Here is a 16935-nt window from a genome sequence, read left to right on the forward strand (position 1 = left end):
TACTCGATTATAATCACGGATTCATCGCCCTTGTTCATTCACTGAGTTCAAGTTCAACTCTCTCCAAGATGACTTGAGATCATCTTCACTCAAACGATCAGAGAATAACTCATCAATTCTATCTTGGTAGTCATAGGAATGTCTCCATCGGAGCTGTCACTTTCTAACTTCACCATGATGTTAATGATCAACAGAAGAATCGATTTAATAACAATAGGAACAACTAACTGATGCCAATCTAACTCTAGAAGCGTCTGGAGCTGCTAATAAGAGATCTGATACTAGATTAACGACAAACAAATCAATAGATAACAAGACAAATATAAGATGTAACAAATAACAAATATGTATTCAACACAAACAGCAAAGTCAACAAGTCTCAGTGGTAATACACCAGGAATGTTTCAACACTCTCCAAAGGTCTAAACAAATATACAAGAACAGCAGCGGAAAATCTTTTCCAACATTTATAATGAAAATTTTTCCTGAACCAGCATGTAAATAGTATAACCCGGAACAACTCATCCAAGATTACTCTTGCAACGGAATGGATTAATCTTGTTGAATAAAGAGGCAGCTCTTGATTCCTGAAGAGCGACTGGGACCTCATCGTCGTCGTCATAGAGCGTAGCGTATCGAGTTTGGCTTGGGCCGATAAAGGGGAGGTTTCTTAAGAAGGACATTTGGTCTTGAAGTATTCAAATATTGAGCCATAATTAAATTCAAACTATTCAAATTTAAAATCGGTATAACCAAAAAAAAAAGATTCGAGGGTGCGAAATACTGTCACGTGAAATGATTACATAATAACACCCTCGTAATTCCGTTTTCTTATTGTTTTTGAGTTTTGAATTTGAACTTGAGTCAAAGAAACAATTGGATTAAATTGGATAGAATAAAGAATTGATACTTAATTAAACCATGGACAGCTTCTTACATTACGGCAAGGTCAAGCAGGAAGAAGGCGAGAGTGGTGCAGCCAACGTAGAGGACAACAGCCACTTTCTCAGCTCAATTCCAGACTCCACAATCGATGAGAATGAACTGCTGGACTTCTCATCAATAGACAATGCCTTTGGAGGAAACAACAACAATAAAAGCAGTAATACTCCCAATGCCAGTATCTCAAGAACAAATGAGCTACTAGGAACCAGCTTGAATAGCAAAAGAATGCCATCATCATCATACAACAATAGTTTAAGTAATAGCTATCTATCTCAATCCCTTTCATCGTCAATCCCAATCAAACAATCATTAGCTAAGGCACTTCCAACTTTATCAGAATCTTATAATTCCAACACAGACCATAATAATAAAGTGCATAAAGTGAGCACTTCAAGAAGAAAATCTTCAATCAAAAGAGAAAATAATAATAATGATGATAATGATGATGACGACGATAATGATGATACGGTTGAACGTAAAAGAAGAGATAATATGAATGAAAAGATACAAGAATTGTTAACTTTAATACCTCAAGAATTTTTTGATGATCATAAAGATAAATCAAGTGGAACAAAAGACGGTAAACCAAACAAAGGACAAATTTTGACAAAAGGTTTAGAATATATTCAAGATTTACAAAATAAAATTGATGAAAATAATAGAAAAGAAGTTGAATTGATATTAAAATTGAAAAACCTAAGTGTTGTTAAAAATCATCAAATAACTGATATGAATCTAAATAATACAAGTGCAGAAATTGTATTGGGAGAAATTGGTGTTGGTCCATTAGCTGGGTTAGTTAGTAGTTCCACTACTGTGGATAATACAACTACAATGTCTTCAGTTTCACAAAAATCTCCAAATAATAATTTTGAATATGGAGGTTATGATCAATATGGTAATTAATATGTTATTTATTATAGTGTTTTTTTGTTTTTGTTTATTGTATAAGTACATGTTTGTTAGATGAAATCAAGATGTATTCGTTAATATGTATAAGGTGTAATCAATTAATATAAATTTGGCATTCTCAAAACTTCCTTCTCTTTATTCTCACTCAACTCTTGTAACATCTTTAAAATCTTACTATCTTTCCATTTCTCAGGTAATGGTGTAATATCATAATTCTTTGTAGCCCAATAATAGATATCCCAATCTAATTCATCTAACAATTTATCATATTCATCTAATTCCTCCATATTGAATGTAGTTAAATGTAATTTAGCAAATTTTGATAATAATAAATCAGTTTCTAAGATACCTCTTTTTCTACTTTGATAAACTAATCTTGCTCTTTTTTTATTAATATCTTCATTTTTACGTTCAATTGGTGCAATTTTAACCACTGTTTCTTCTTTACCATCTTTTGAAGTTTCTGTTATAACTTTTGGACTGAGGTTAGTTTCACCAAAGTCTTTATTTAGTAGAGAACGACTTGTAGAGAAGAATCTGGCTGATGATCTGGATAATAATGAGCTTCTAAGCATATTTGAAATGGGTTATAAGTATCTGATCAAAGCCAATATTGAACAAGTATAAAACAATTGTCGATATCCAATTTTTTCACGATTAAAAAAAACCCGGAGCCACAAGGAAATGGGTTTAATGACACAATAAAAGTTTGAAAGAGCATAACTTCATAGCCAAAAAAGGTGAAATAAAACGGTTAAAAGATTTGAAATTAACAAGATATTTTACACTATATTAATCTATTCAATAAAGAATAGATCACTTTCTTTTTTACCTTCCTCTTTGGGAAGTCAACGATTTGTTTTTGTTTTGATTTCGAAAAACAACAAAAAAAACATAAACAAAACATTTCAATACGCGTAAAACAAGATCTATTCAATACAGAAAACCACCAAATCCATGCTCTCTTCAATGTCCAGACAATCGTCCATCCGTCGCCAGAACCATGAGCCAGTGAAAAGCGACCGTTTCCCCCTGTTGGACATCCCAGAACTATCTTTATGTCTCAAGAGTTGTAATTTGAGTGCCCCAGAAGAAGATTTATTCAAACCAACTCCAATCTTTGTCCAATCTATATTCCAACAGATACTTCACATTTTTTTATCAATATCTCCAAACAGAATAAGACATAGACAACAGAAATTAGTGGAGGATGAAGATGAACGGGAAGAATTTGAAGAATCTTTAAATTTGTTATCTTTACAAACAATTCTTTATAAATTCTTTGTTGATTGTGGGATTTATGATTTTATGGTTACTGATTTGACTAAGCCTGAACCTCAAAGAGTTAAAAGATTATTAAGTGCTGTGGTGAATTTTGCAAGATTTAGAGAAGAACACCTTTATGATAATGAAGCTATTATGCAAGAAAATAATTTAAAATTTGATAAATTCCAAACAAATTTAGATGAGAACAAGACTCTCAAGAAAAATATTCAAGGGTTGGAAGATAGAAATAACAAGATCAATAATAATTTGGATCAATTAAATGAACATAATCATAAAGTTGAACAAGAATTAAGAAATTTGAAAAAAATTCAAGAATCTTTAACTACACAACATTTGAATTATAAAACTGAAAAATCAAGATTGATTCAATCATTAGAAGATCATAATTATTTATTATTGGAATCTAAAAAGGATTTAGAGAAAATGAAAAATTATATTATTGAATCACCAGATATAATTTCCAAGATTATACAAGATATGAATAACTCTTTAGAATCTGATCAACAAGCTTTATCAGATTTGGAGTTAAGGTCAAGAAAACTAGCCATCACAATTGAATCTTTTAATTTAATTCAACAAGATTTGAAAAATTGTTTAAAATTAGTGGAAGAATTAACTATAGAGATTAATAAAGAAAATTTAAACAATAACAAATTAAATCAATATAAAGAGAAGTTTGAAGATAATAATTTGAAAGTGAATGAATTAAATAGAAGAATTCAATTATTAACAAGACAAATTAAAAATAATGAAGAGAAAACTTTAAGAACAACACAACAAAAAGATGAAAAAGTTAAAGAATATGAATTGAAAATGCAAGAATTACATGAAATTTATGCAACTTTAATGACTGAAAAAAATTTAAATGATCGTGATATGCAAAAGAAGAAAACTTATATTAATTCAATTCAAAAAAAGATGTATGATTTAGAAATGTCATTTAAAAAGGAATATGATGAAACTACTCTAGAAATTCAAAGATTGAATTCTCATTTCAAAGTTTATTTGAACCAAATTGAGGAAAAATTGAATTTATGATGAGCCAAACTTTAATTATATTTATACACATTTTTGTTTATGATACACCTTTGTAAAAAAATTGAATATAAAACTCTTTTGTATCTTCATCCCAAAAAGTCCAGAACTTATCATTATTATTTGTATTATTACTTTCATTATCATTAACATCATTACTATTATTACTATTATCATCATCATTTCTATAAATCTCTTTTGAAGGTATCTTGAAAGCAATATTTTCATAAGGATCACCAGAAACTATTAATAATTGAAATCTATCATCTTTAACCTTCTCCAAATTTGATTCATAAACACTCATGAATCTATATTGAGGAATTTCATCTTTATTCAATTTTGGAAATTTAACATTAATTAATAAACCAATTTCTAAAGATTCTGGATGTCTAATCTTCATAACTTTATAACCAGGTTTCCCTATCTTATTCACACTTTTCTTTGTTTGGATCCCACTTATACCTGATTTTTCCAAATTTGAAAGATTATTATTATTATGTTTTTGTTCAAATATTGATCTTTTTTGTAAATTCATTTGATGTTTACGACCTTGAGTATGAGTTAAAAACGATTCAGGTGTCGAATGTGTAGTTAAACAGAGTCGACACTCTAATAATCCAACATGGTTTTTGAAAACATATGGATCATTATCAATATCAATTGTATTGGAAACTAATTTCTTTATACGTTCTCTTCTATAAGCATTTGCTTCACTTGCACTGGCAACACCACCACCTATTCGGAAATGTTAGTATTGTTATAATAGAAGAACATGAAATTCTCACTCACCTCCTTTCTTAGAACCTGCTCTATTCTGATAATCCATTGTAAAGATAATGTTTTTTGATTGATGAGTTAAGTTTATGACTTTTAAATGGGTTTAATTTTTTCATTTTAACTATAGTGATTATGTAATAAATTAAATAATCAATATACACTAAATTATGAATAAATCGTATTAATTGTATTAATTTTAATATTAAATTGTATTAAATCTATAAATAAAATGAATCTCTATTTCACATTTCTCCCATCTCTTTCCCGTTCATCACCTTTCAGTTCATAGGCAGGTAAATAATCTCCATTTTGTAATTTCAAACTTGGATTCCTTATAGTGGAATCAATCCCACCAAGACTTGTAAAGCCTTTATCATACAATTCACAATATTCAATTTGGGTCTTTTGGATAAAGCACCAAATTTCATCATAATGCCAATTTATCACTGGATGAATTCTTATAAATTCGGGCCAACCATGATCAGTTTTTTGGAAATGTTTTAAATCTGAAGCAAATGGATCTGATCTTCTCGTCCCTACTATAATTGCCTTTATCTCTGGATGGTATTGAAGATATTGTGTGAAGCCTTGTTTTAATTTCATATTTATGGAAACTAGATCAAGTTTATATTTTGATTTTGAATAGTTGATAAACTTGATCAATTCGGGGAATTGTTGTTCATAATTTATATATACCGATTTCAATGAATTGAATGAATCTAACTGATCTGGTGAATATTTTGTGGAGAGTGAGGAAAGATAAAGTATCAACATTACTAAACAATCTTTACCACCGTTATAAGATATTGAAAGTTGTTCAAAACTGAAATGGTTAGTGACTAGCTCTAGAAGTATTTAAACATTTAACTCACTTGAATTTATCTAAAGCTTCATCCAGCACTTCCAATGATGCTTGCACTTTTGCTTGAGTCTCTATCAATAATTGACCATCATCATTTTCATCATTATTGATCTGTAAAAAACGGGACACAATTAAATTTGATTCATGGCATACTTCACTGAACTTCATTTCCTTTGAGTTGATCTTGATGTTTGAGAGTATAACGAGCACGAGGATCAAGAACAGTGACTTTATAATCATCGACAGCTTCTTCCTTTGCCTTTGGGTGTTGGTGCTCTTTTTTTTTTCTATCTTCTCCAGAGAATTCAAACTTTCTCGATGTCGAGAAAATGATGGTTACGAGGCACTGGTCTGATAACTACAATGAACATCTTTAATATTAAGATTGTATTATATACAGTATTCTTTAGCATTTCAATTCGTTTCTTCACATGGATGTCATCAGATCGGTTCTGAATGCCTTGACATTCTTCATCAATTTCTCATCTTCACTATTCCAAAATTGTCCATAATATCCAGTAGTACCCAATTGACGTTCATCTTCTAATTCAGTTGCAGTTGTACCCAATAGAGTCTTTTCCATATCATTTGTCACCAAGCCTAATATACTTATAGTGTCCATATCCCCTGATATACCATTGACTTTCATTTCATTAATTAATGAATCAATCATATATGGATCTCTGAAAAATTGCCATGATCTTTCTAAAATTTCATTATAAACTTCAGTTGTACAACTGAAAGTGTATGTCTTAATATCTAGATTGTTTTTAATATGTTGGAAAATTGAGATGGCCTCTAATGGTGAATTAAATCTTAAACATAATAAATTGATTGAAGTTGATAAAAAAATTGGGATTGTAAATTCATTGATTAATGGTGAATTTGGATCAGTTTCTGAACGTTCTTTGATCTTTGTTATTAATTCAGTTGATATTGGTTCATATTTATAATTTTTGGAATTGATATATTTAGAAAATTCCTTAATTAAAGATTCAATATATTTAATTAAGAAATAATCTGTATCTATTTTATTTAAATGTTGTAAAGTTGGTGAAATGGCTTCTTTTAATTCATGTTTTGTTTGGATCTGTTGGATTAATGCCCCACTAGGACTAAACTCTTGTGCAACAATATCACCAGAAAGTGATAATGGTAAAGATCTTAAATCTTTTGATTCATTAACACTTAAAGTTTTAGCACCACCACTATATAAATTTTTTTCAAAAATGACTTGTAATGAAGGTAAATCGTTTTTAGAGGAGTGACTTGTATCTTTTTTAAAGGTCATGATATTATTGAAAATAGATGTAAAAGTATCAGAATCTTGTTTTGAAGCTGTATTTTTAGCAAAATTAGCTAAAATATCATCAGGAACTTGTGAAGAGCCTTGATTCTTGTTTGGTCTTGCAAGGGAGAACGATCTTGTTACGGATCTTCTGTAGCAGCATTTGATCGAGGATCTAAGCATTTTCAATTCAAAAGGGTTGGGATGGAGTGTTTTAAGGTACTTTGTAATTTTATTCATCTTTGATGTTATAAAAGTTTTCTACTCAAAAAAAAAGTGTATATTGTGTGGCCCAACCAGGCGATTTTTCAATAGGTAATTCAATCATCTTTTAATTTAATTTATGGCTACAGAGTTTATATTGGACTTGGTATATGTACAGTAATCATTTATTTACAGATTTTTTGTGGTTGTGTTTTTTTCTCTATTGGTTTTGAGCATTTTGAAGACTATGGGTAATATTGTTAGTACAATTGAACTAAAATCGAAATAAAAAGCATCAAGACTTACCCTTGAACGACTCTGATGTTTGTGTCGAGGAATCTGTTGACACAGTTTGTGAGACAAGATTCTTCATTGGAACTTAGTTGACCGTTGCCGATGGAATCAACACATTTCTTGAAGCAAAGATCAGTGAATTGATGGATTGAAGTTTGCACTTTAGTTTTGGAGTTTTCAGATTCGATGAATTGGAGGATCTCTTTTTTAGAGGACTCGTCTAGATTGGCTAGGTCTGCTTGGTTCAAGGACATGTTGATATTGGCTGTTTGAGTGTATTCAAATGGTGAGTTTTAATGGTTTTAACCAATTTGAAATGGTTGAATTGAAATAATTCGAAGTTCAAAACACGGGTAACATATGATTACATAATATTCACTATCCCGCTTACTCAGCACATTCCCATAACGGTTTGATTTTATTTATAGACTCGAGCCAAAAACATTTTAAAAGTGTTTTAGAGTCAGAGATTTCAGTGAAGAACTCAAGAGATCCCACAGAGATCCAGTGCTATTGCCAGCGAGAGTCAGACCTAGTGCCCTTCCTTTCACTATCCACAGTTAGAACATTCACAGATCTCGTGCTGCTTATCCTTTTTTTAGTGCGTTGTTATAAAGAAAAGAACCGTTTCATAGCCTTCTGCTGAATTACAAATGCTCCTACAAAAACATATCCTTACCCTTGTGTTTGCCTCCTTGGTGGCATCCCAGGCAAATAATAATAACGGCAACAACAATAACAACGGTGGTAATAATAATAACAATAATGGTCAAAATGGATTTTCAACTTCATCATCATCTGCTGCCGTTGGTGGTGGTGATTCCACCTCTTTATCCAACACTGCTGCCTCTTCAAGTTTGAATTCAAATAATGGTCCAGGCTCATCTTTTACATCCTCAACTGCAACAAGTTCATCTAGTTTTGGTAATACTGGGTTTTCATCATCGACCCCATCTTCTTCAATAGCCAACCCAACAACCAGTTCATCTAGCTCTACAAGTACAAGCAGTTCCACTACAAGCTCTTCCACTTCACCAACTAGTACATCTTCATCTACTACAACAGATCAACCATCGTCATCATCTGCCCAACCTTCTTCTTCAAATAATGATCCTACAACCACACAATCATCAACTTCATCAAATACTCCATCTTCATCCCCATCTTCAACTTCACCATCTTCCACTACTCAAACATCTTCATCAACTACAGAAACTTCATCTTCTGAGACTACATCTTCTACAAGAGAAGCTGCAAGATCAACAGCTGTGGTAACAGTGACAAGTGTGTTCACTTCAAATGGTCAAGTAACTACTCAAACACATGAATCTTCTTCAACTTCTTCATCATCTGCAACACCAACTAGTGATAGTAATAACAATAACAATAAATCCAGTTCAGGTCTTTCTCAGAAGAATAAAGTTGTTGTTGGGTGTGTTGTTGGTATAGTAACACCAGTATTAATCATAGGTGCATTAGTTGCGTGGTGGTTTTCTAGAAAGAATAAACAAAATGTTGATCATTCAGGTAAAGAATGGAATGACGATGAAGTTGTTGATGATGGGTTAGATTTCGATGACGATGAAGCTGTTGATCGTTCAAAGAGTGTTAATAGAGCTGTGAATTTTTAGTGTCATTTATTTACTTATTCATTCGTTAATTATATAATAGATTTGTTAGATTTTTTTACCACAATACCCCCTTTTTTCCCCTTTGAACTATATTCTTATGCTATCCATTAATTTTAATCACTGTCATATAATTTCAACCATTGTAATATTCTTTTCAAATGCCCTAACAAAAGTTTATATACACTTCATTTTCGCGAAAACGGGTAATCAAATTTTGAGCCGAAAAAAAATTCACATATAAAAAAAATTTTTTCTCTTCAATTTTTCACTTTCTTTCATCTTTTTTAAAATCAACAACAAGAAAAAGGTATGTGAATTCAATAGATTACAATATTTGACTCATCTATTCTTCATTCGTTTTCTCCCCAGATATCAATCGAAATGACGATAAAAACGCTGTGCACCAGTCTGACCCTGAAATAAGTACTCTCAGGTTATGAAGCATTAAGTATACCCAAATTTCTGATCATTATTATACAATAATATTTAAGAATTTGATTATTTGTGGGTGGAATGAATAAAGGATTTGTTGGAGAATTTATCAATTGGTGGTTTCTTTTAACTAACTTTTATCATAGGTTTTTGTTTGAAATGTTTAATTTTAATTAATGACTTTTTGTTTTCAAAAAATTAGAATAATGTAGATTGATTCATACACAGATTGATTCATACACAGATTGATTCATACACAGACGCCGAACTAATGATTTTTGATAAACCATCATAGCCTATACAGCGTATACAATCATAACGCGTTTCTTTCAACTCAATTACGCGTTCAACGGTGATTGACAATTTGAACATTTGTGCTGGTTCAAAAACCAGTCGCGTGCCATAAAATTGAAGTCTTCTCAAATTGGAGGATTGTCGTACTCAAATTGGGCAAGTTACCATAGCTGTTACGCGTATCTAACTTACAAAAACATCTGTATACAAAAGTTCAAAAACAAGTAGGCAAAGTTGAACATGGCGAATCAATGGAACGCATGTAATAGCCACAAACACGCCTGATGGGAACCGTACGATGATGGATCATGAGATGAGAGTGAGTTTGGGGGTTCATAATATCAATCAATTTGCTTTATTCTTTTCTCTAATTGAAGAGTATTTCCAAATTCCAACCTGCTCTATGTAATTCAATGGATTTTAATGGAATTGATGTATTCGCTTACGCGTAAGACGAGGCACCAACGTTGAGATCGCGAAAAACAACCAGATTCAATCGATAAAATTTTGTTGAGGTTTATAAGCATAAGCTGTTACATAAGACAGCACAAGCTGGTGTTAGGATGCACAAACACCAAACCAGGAAACTGGAAGAAAAAGCTTTTCTTCCTTCTCGACGAACTTGTATAGAAAGGAATAAAAAAAAGATCAATAGGTTGTATTATTATCTTGAAGACCCTAATCTTAACAAATTTCACCTTTCCAAAAGCCAAAGATGTACAAAAAGGAGGTTTCTCCGCTGGATTACACAAATTTGATAGACAGAATTGTTAATCCTTGAGCAGTGCTTGGGTGTTGTTGTTGTGTTTATCATATGATAGTTGACCTGGTGGTGATTTATTTGTTCTACTATCAAGTTACCAATTGATGAATAGATGAATACTGCTCAGTATTAGCTTTCTCCTCGAGGAATTCATCACTTTGAACAGATATCTATGATATCTACGGCTTTTCTCCAAAATTCAAAACCTTCTTTTTGGGAAGTCAAGTTTTATGGTTTCGTGCTGATCAAAATGTACACCATGTGAACTCAGGCACAGCTTGAACTCGAATCTAAACGGGAAACAGTCTCACAGTTCACTTGTTCTTGTAAACTCAGCATAAAACGGTGGAAGTATCTGTTTGTACAAGGGGTTAGGTTCATTATTCTACAAAATTTCACTTCAATTGAACTTGAGTATCACTGACCTTTTCAACGGCCTTAAGTGTAATACACCTTTATAAGTAAAGTGTCAAGTAGTAATTATTATCTAAAGCACGCACTTAGGTTGGCTACTGCTTGTTCATTTCCCCTTTCCCCTTTCCCTTAATCGGCGTACAAAAAGATTTCGATAGAATTCAAGATTATTGTTAGACACATGCATTCTGAATAAAATTATTACACTTTGATACTGGATACAAAAGGGGGATATACTAACTTATAACTCATGGTGCTTTACAAATAAGCAGCTATTAACCTATTCCACACTTTTTCCAATGCTTTTTCTCTTCAAACTTCCAACATTCCATCCCAACATTCCACCAACAGTGTCAAAATGTATGGACTTTTCCATTTCTGAACAACGGTTGTCGATCTTACGCGTTCACTAGTGGAAAAAAAATTTTTTTTTCATGCTTTGACGTTGAGCAAAAGCCTTAAATTGAAGATCTTGAGCTTTTGTAACTGTGAGATTTGTATAAGAATCGGCATCAGATTGCATACTTTGAACAAGTGCCTGAGACCTAAACAAGGTGATTGGTGGTGGACCCGCCTTTTAACTCGAGGAATCTGTATAAACTGTCGTACATCGATGTACAGATTGACAATAAATGAACAATCCCGTGAGATTTGTATATATATCGAGCTGTTTCCCATGAGATGAAGGGAATTGTTTGGATAGGTGCTCAACTATAAACTTATACCATTCCTTTATTATATTAAAATGTTACAAGCTGAAGAATTCAGAAGATATCCAAAAAACACTTGGAGATTAACAAGATTACAACAAAGATATATCAAACTGAAATTTGAAGAAGAAAATGAAGATGATTTATTATCCTATTCTACAAGTGAAGAAGAACTAAGAAAACATTTGATAAATAATTTTGATTTTATAACATCAACTTTAGAAATGGCTGCTAATTCAACTAATTCAAATGAAATGACTGAACAAGATTCTGTTGAAGTTAAATCTGTTTCTTCAATTCCTTCATTAACAAGTGCAAACACTTCAAGCCCAAGTATTTCTGTTCACTCTAATTTCAATGATGAGCATCATTCACAACAACCTCAATACGTTCCAGAAGATTCAAACATGGGAAAATGATTTCATGTGAAATCTTTTCAATTAATACCAAACAGAGACAATTATACCTATTTATTTAATTCCAAAAACTCATCGTTCAGAACTGGCAAGGCTACCTTTTACAACATTACAATTTGAAATGCTGGTTCATTATCAAAAAAAGTTATTGGTTTCCTAAAAGATTGAACTTTTATTGTTTGATCAGCATGATCTTAGACATTATAGATTTAGATTACCAGAGGCTCCAGAGAACAAAGAGCTGCTTTTAACATTCACTGAGTACATCATTGAATATGAAATGAAAGCTAAAGATATCAATACTGGAGGTGTTCAAACCAAAGATAAATATTCATGAATGAAACGAAAAAATTCTTTATCACTTCAATATCTTGTAGCTCAGACTCCAGATCTTGAAATATTGAAATCTTGGAACTCTGATCGTTTTACAAAGTCAAGGATTAATATGATTCAAAGCAATCCAAATGCTCGTATTCAATGTAGAGACACCTGTTATGGATCCCACAGATGTAACTTGTGGTTTTAGCAGCTCTACACACGATCTTCAACTCAGTCTTGAATCTTGATTCTTGATACTTGTAGAGCTGGAGCTTCTCGATCCTTGTAGCACTAGACCAGCAGAGTACAAACCATTCAGCACCCACCAACCAATCCAACCATCAACCCCCAAACAACCCTCCAAATCACTCTTTTCTCGCTTATTTCACCTTCTCGCTTATAAGCTCGATGATGAAACACCCGGACACCAGCACGCGCCCTCTTTTCGCCGTTTTGGGAATTAATTAATTTCGTTTTGTTTTGGCGTACAATTTTTTTTCGTGAAACGTCAACAAAAAAAACAAATCAACAAAAACATCAAAACTTGGAATTGTCAAAGGAACAAACGCTTCTTTCTTTGATCTCAAACATCCAGCCCTGTTCTTTGAGCTGATTTAATACTGTGCTTGATATTTCCTCTGGTTATACGCTGCTGCTGCTGCTGTCCCTGTTGTTCCTAGTCCACGTTTTAGCCGTTTCAAGTTTATAAATAGACATGTTCAGGTCAAACTCCTCTAAAAGAGGCAGCATGAAGAAATATGAGAACTTTGACGATGAATCCCTGCTGGGCGGTGGAGCCTCTAACGTTGAAAGAAAAAGATCGTTGGTTAGACCTGAAAGAAACAATCTCAACAATCCAAATAATCCTCATCATTATTATGCCCAAGTTGCAACACAAGAACAAGATCATTTGAATGTCAATCCTTCCACCACTGGTATTGACCCAACGAGGTTGAATAGATCAAATAGTAAGAAGTCTTATAGATCAAACAACCCTACCATTAGAAACTCAGAAGATTACATCAATGATAATACTGGTGCTGGAATCCAATTAGAAAACTTAAACCCACTGTCAAGTCCAGAAACTGATACCCCACATAACGGAAGAGAAATATATGGTTTGAATGATGAATATGATAGTCCTTTTATGAATCAAAAACCTAAAAACCCTTCATCTGCTCCTCTTTTATCAACTTCTTCACCATATAATAAAAAACCTAAAAAGAAAGAGTCTGATAACGGGTTGTCATTTTGGCAAGTTTATTGTTATGTTATAACTTTTTGGGCTCCAGGATCATTGTTAAAATTATTTGGTATGCCTAAAAAGGAAAGACAAATGGCTTGGAGAGAAAAAATTGCCCTAGTTTCAGTCATTTTATATCTTGGTACTTTTGTTGCATATTTAACTTTTGGTTTCACTAAAACCGTTTGTGATACTTCTGTTATGAGATTGAAAAATAATGAAGTCAACGAAGGTTATTTGATCATCAATGGGAAAGCTTATGATTTAACAAAATCTTCACATCCAGCTGCAGCTGGTATTGATGCAGGTACAAATGTCCTATACCCTCCTTTAAATGCTGGTGGGAAAGATGCTTCATTCTTATTCCAAAATGTTAATGGTAATTGTAAAGGTTTGATCAAACCAAGATCAAATTGTTCAATTCCTCATGAAGGTGATGATCTTGCCTGGTATATGCCATGTAAATTATATTCTCAAGATGGTTCAAGTTCTCCAAATTTTACAACTTCTGAATATTATGATGGTTGGGGTTGTCATACTTCCTCTACTGCGAGAGATGCTTACTATAGCTTGAAAAAAACTGGTGATGTTTATTTCTCTTGGGCAGATATTAAAAACTCTACAAGAAATTTAGTTGTTTATTCTGGTAATGTCTTGGATTTGAATCTACTTGATTGGATACAGTATGCGGATTTAGAATATCCTGCAATGTTTGATGAATTGAAAAAATCTTCAATGAGAGGTTATGATATTTCTTTATTATTGGCTGATAACACTGATAGAAAAGCTGCCAAATGTTTATCTGAAATTATCAAAGTTGGTGTCATTGATTCTGATACTATTGGTTGTATTGCTTCAAAAGTTGTCTTGTACACTTCATTAGTTTTCATTTTATCTGTTGTCTTCGCTAAATTCATATTGGCTTGTTATTTCAAATGGTTTGTTTCTCCAAGACAAGGTGCTGATATCATTGATAATAGTGCAATGAACAAAAGAGCAAATGAAATTGATGATTGGGCTGAGAATATTGACTCTCAAGGTCCAGTTAAATCAACTACAAATAGACCAAATCATAACCGTTCAACTTCAAAATTAAACCTCCTAAGAAATTCAAGATTAAATTTCAATGATCAAGATCTAACTAATCAAAATTATACTGTTCCAAAGCAAGACTTTGATGTCAATGGTAAAGCAATGACTACCATGGCTATTCAAGCTGCTCAACAATTGAATGAAAATCAAGTTAAACATGGTCATTCAAAAACGTTATCCACAAATACTTTAGGGATCACTCCATTTGATACAAGAAATACTTCAATCAGTAATTTATCTGCATTAAACCAAATCACTACTTTAGATCCTGATATTATTCATCCAGGTGTTGTTCCACAACCCCCAATTGATTATCAACCTTTTGGTTTTCCATTGGCCCATACCATGAACCTTGTTACTTGTTATTCAGAAGATGAAGAAGGTTTAAGAACTACATTAGATTCTATTGCTACTACTGATTATCCAAACTCTCATAAATTGATCGTCATCCTATGTGATGGGTTAATTAAAGGTTCAGGTAATGACAAGACAACTCCAGAAATTGCCCTAAGTATGATGACTGATTTTTCAATTGAACCTGAAAATGTCCAACCTTATTCTTATGTTGCTGTGGCTCAAGGTGAAAAAAGACATAATATGGCTAAAGTTTATTCAGGTTTTTACAAATATGATAATTCAACTATGCCAATGGAAAAACAACAAAGAGTTCCAATTATTACAATTGTTAAATGTGGTACTCCAAAAGAAGCTACTTCTGCAAAACCTGGTAATAGAGGTAAACGTGATTCTCAAATTATTTTAATGTCTTTCTTACAAAAAATCACATTTGATGAAAGAATGACTGAATTAGAATATGACATCTTGTTGAATATTTGGAGAGTTACTGGTCTTTTAGCTGATTTTTATGAAATTGTTTTAATGGTTGATGCTGATACTAAAGTTTATCCAGATTCTTTAACTCATATGATTGGTTCCATGGTTAAAGATCCAGAAATTATGGGTCTTTGTGGTGAAACCAAAATTGCAAACAAACGTCAATCTTGGGTTACTGCTATTCAGGTTTTTGAATATTATATTTCTCATCATCAAGCTAAAGCTTTTGAATCTGTTTTCGGTGGTGTTACTTGTTTACCTGGTTGTTTCTGTATGTATCGTATTAAAGCTCCAAAATCTGCAGATGGTTATTGGGTCCCAATCTTGTCAAATCCTGATATCGTGGAAAGATATTCAGATAACGTTGTTGATACTTTACACAAGAAAAATTTATTATTATTAGGTGAAGATCGTTTCCTTTCAACTTTAATGTTGAAAACTTTTCCAAAGAGAAAACAAGTGTTTGTTCCAAAAGCCGTTTGTAAAACTGTTGCTCCTGATAAATTCAAAGTTTTGTTATCACAAAGAAGACGTTGGATTAATTCAACTGTTCATAATTTGATGGAATTGGTTTTAGTCAATGATTTATGTGGTACTTTTTGCTTTTCAATGCAATTTGTTATTGGTATTGAATTAGTTGGTACTTTGGTTTTACCTGCTGCTATTTCTTTCACTGTTTATGTTATCATCACAGCTATTGTATCAAGACCAACACCTGTCATGTCGCTTGTTCTTTTAGCTCTTATTTTGGGTTTACCTGGGTTGATTATTATTGTCACTGCTTCTCGTTGGTCATACCTTGTTTGGATGTTGATTTATATTATGGCCCTTCCAATTTGGAATTTTGTTTTACCAGCTTATGCTTATTGGAAATTTGATGATTTCAGTTGGGGTGAAACAAGAACTATTGCAGGTGGTGACAAAGGTCATGATGAAAGTGAAGGTGAATTTGATCACTCAAAGATTAAAATGAGAAGATGGAGAGAATTTGAAAGAGAACGTCAAAATGTTATGTTTAACAACGGATTAGAAGTTCCAAGAAATACATGGGATCCTTCTCAACATGAGAAGGATGATGGTGATGTTTCTGTTGAGATTTTGAATTGAAAAGAAAGGAGAACAATTATAGGTTTAGCATTTTATATTTTTTCTAAAAACATTTTACATTATACACTGGGCTGGGA

At 32.3% G+C, this 16935-nt stretch overlaps 10 protein-coding genes across 10 annotated transcripts; 5 read left to right on the plus strand and 5 right to left on the minus strand.

The window, feature by feature from the left end:
* Positions 1–1416: 1416 nt before the first annotated feature.
* Positions 1417–1851, plus strand: RTG1 (Rtg1p; the record flags this gene model as incomplete). The annotated part of the gene is made up of 1 exon (XM_019180920.2): positions 1417–1851. A coding segment is annotated over one exon (435 nt), but the record flags the coding sequence as incomplete, so codon positions are not given.
* Positions 1852–1961: 110 nt separating this feature from the next.
* Positions 1962–2288, minus strand: SDH5 (succinate dehydrogenase assembly factor SDH5; the record flags this gene model as incomplete). Its single annotated transcript, XM_019180721.1, has 1 exon — positions 1962–2288. A coding segment is annotated over one exon (327 nt), but the record flags the coding sequence as incomplete, so codon positions are not given.
* Positions 2289–2826: 538 nt separating this feature from the next.
* Positions 2827–4182, plus strand: NUF2 (kinetochore-associated Ndc80 complex subunit NUF2; the record flags this gene model as incomplete). The annotated part of the gene is made up of 1 exon (XM_019183693.1): positions 2827–4182. The coding sequence occupies one exon, from the start codon at positions 2827–2829 to the stop codon at positions 4180–4182; it is 1356 nt and encodes a 451-aa protein (XP_019037306.1).
* A 37-nt stretch (positions 4183–4219) lies between these two features.
* Positions 4220–5005, minus strand: PRP11 (spliceosome assembly protein PRP11; the record flags this gene model as incomplete). The annotated part of the gene is made up of 3 exons (XM_019182196.1): positions 4220–4288; positions 4331–4914; positions 4969–5005. The coding sequence occupies 3 exons, from the start codon at positions 5003–5005 to the stop codon at positions 4220–4222; spliced, it is 690 nt and encodes a 229-aa protein (XP_019037307.1).
* Positions 5006–5193: 188 nt separating this feature from the next.
* Positions 5194–5986, minus strand: FAD1 (FMN adenylyltransferase; the record flags this gene model as incomplete). The annotated part of the gene is made up of 2 exons (XM_019182181.1): positions 5194–5779; positions 5829–5986. The coding sequence occupies 2 exons, from the start codon at positions 5984–5986 to the stop codon at positions 5194–5196; spliced, it is 744 nt and encodes a 247-aa protein (XP_019037308.1).
* A 259-nt stretch (positions 5987–6245) lies between these two features.
* MTF2 (Mtf2p) lies at positions 6246–7289 on the minus strand (the record flags this gene model as incomplete). Its single annotated transcript, XM_019183694.1, has 1 exon — positions 6246–7289. One exon carries the CDS (start codon positions 7287–7289, stop codon positions 6246–6248), a length of 1044 nt encoding a protein of 347 aa, XP_019037309.1.
* A 241-nt stretch (positions 7290–7530) lies between these two features.
* On the minus strand, positions 7531–7858 carry TIM8 (protein transporter TIM8; the record flags this gene model as incomplete). The annotated part of the gene is made up of 2 exons (XM_019183695.1): positions 7531–7555; positions 7617–7858. 2 exons carry the CDS (start codon positions 7856–7858, stop codon positions 7531–7533), a joined length of 267 nt encoding a protein of 88 aa, XP_019037310.1.
* Positions 7859–8257: 399 nt separating this feature from the next.
* Positions 8258–9235, plus strand: BSC1 (Bsc1p; the record flags this gene model as incomplete). Its single annotated transcript, XM_019183696.1, has 1 exon — positions 8258–9235. One exon carries the CDS (start codon positions 8258–8260, stop codon positions 9233–9235), a length of 978 nt encoding a protein of 325 aa, XP_019037311.1.
* A 2648-nt stretch (positions 9236–11883) lies between these two features.
* Positions 11884–12267, plus strand: WICANDRAFT_64249 (uncharacterized protein; the record flags this gene model as incomplete). The annotated part of the gene is made up of 1 exon (XM_019183697.1): positions 11884–12267. The coding sequence occupies one exon, from the start codon at positions 11884–11886 to the stop codon at positions 12265–12267; it is 384 nt and encodes a 127-aa protein (XP_019037312.1).
* A 1063-nt stretch (positions 12268–13330) lies between these two features.
* CHS3 (chitin synthase CHS3) lies at positions 13331–16858 on the plus strand (the record flags this gene model as incomplete). The annotated part of the gene is made up of 1 exon (XM_019182120.1): positions 13331–16858. One exon carries the CDS (start codon positions 13331–13333, stop codon positions 16856–16858), a length of 3528 nt encoding a protein of 1175 aa, XP_019037313.1.
* Positions 16859–16935: the final 77 nt, after the last annotated feature.

This window comes from Wickerhamomyces anomalus (genome assembly GCF_001661255.1).
Source record: "Wickerhamomyces anomalus NRRL Y-366-8 unplaced genomic scaffold WICANscaffold_5, whole genome shotgun sequence".
NCBI classification, from domain to species: domain Eukaryota; kingdom Fungi; phylum Ascomycota; class Saccharomycetes; order Phaffomycetales; family Wickerhamomycetaceae; genus Hansenula; species Hansenula anomala.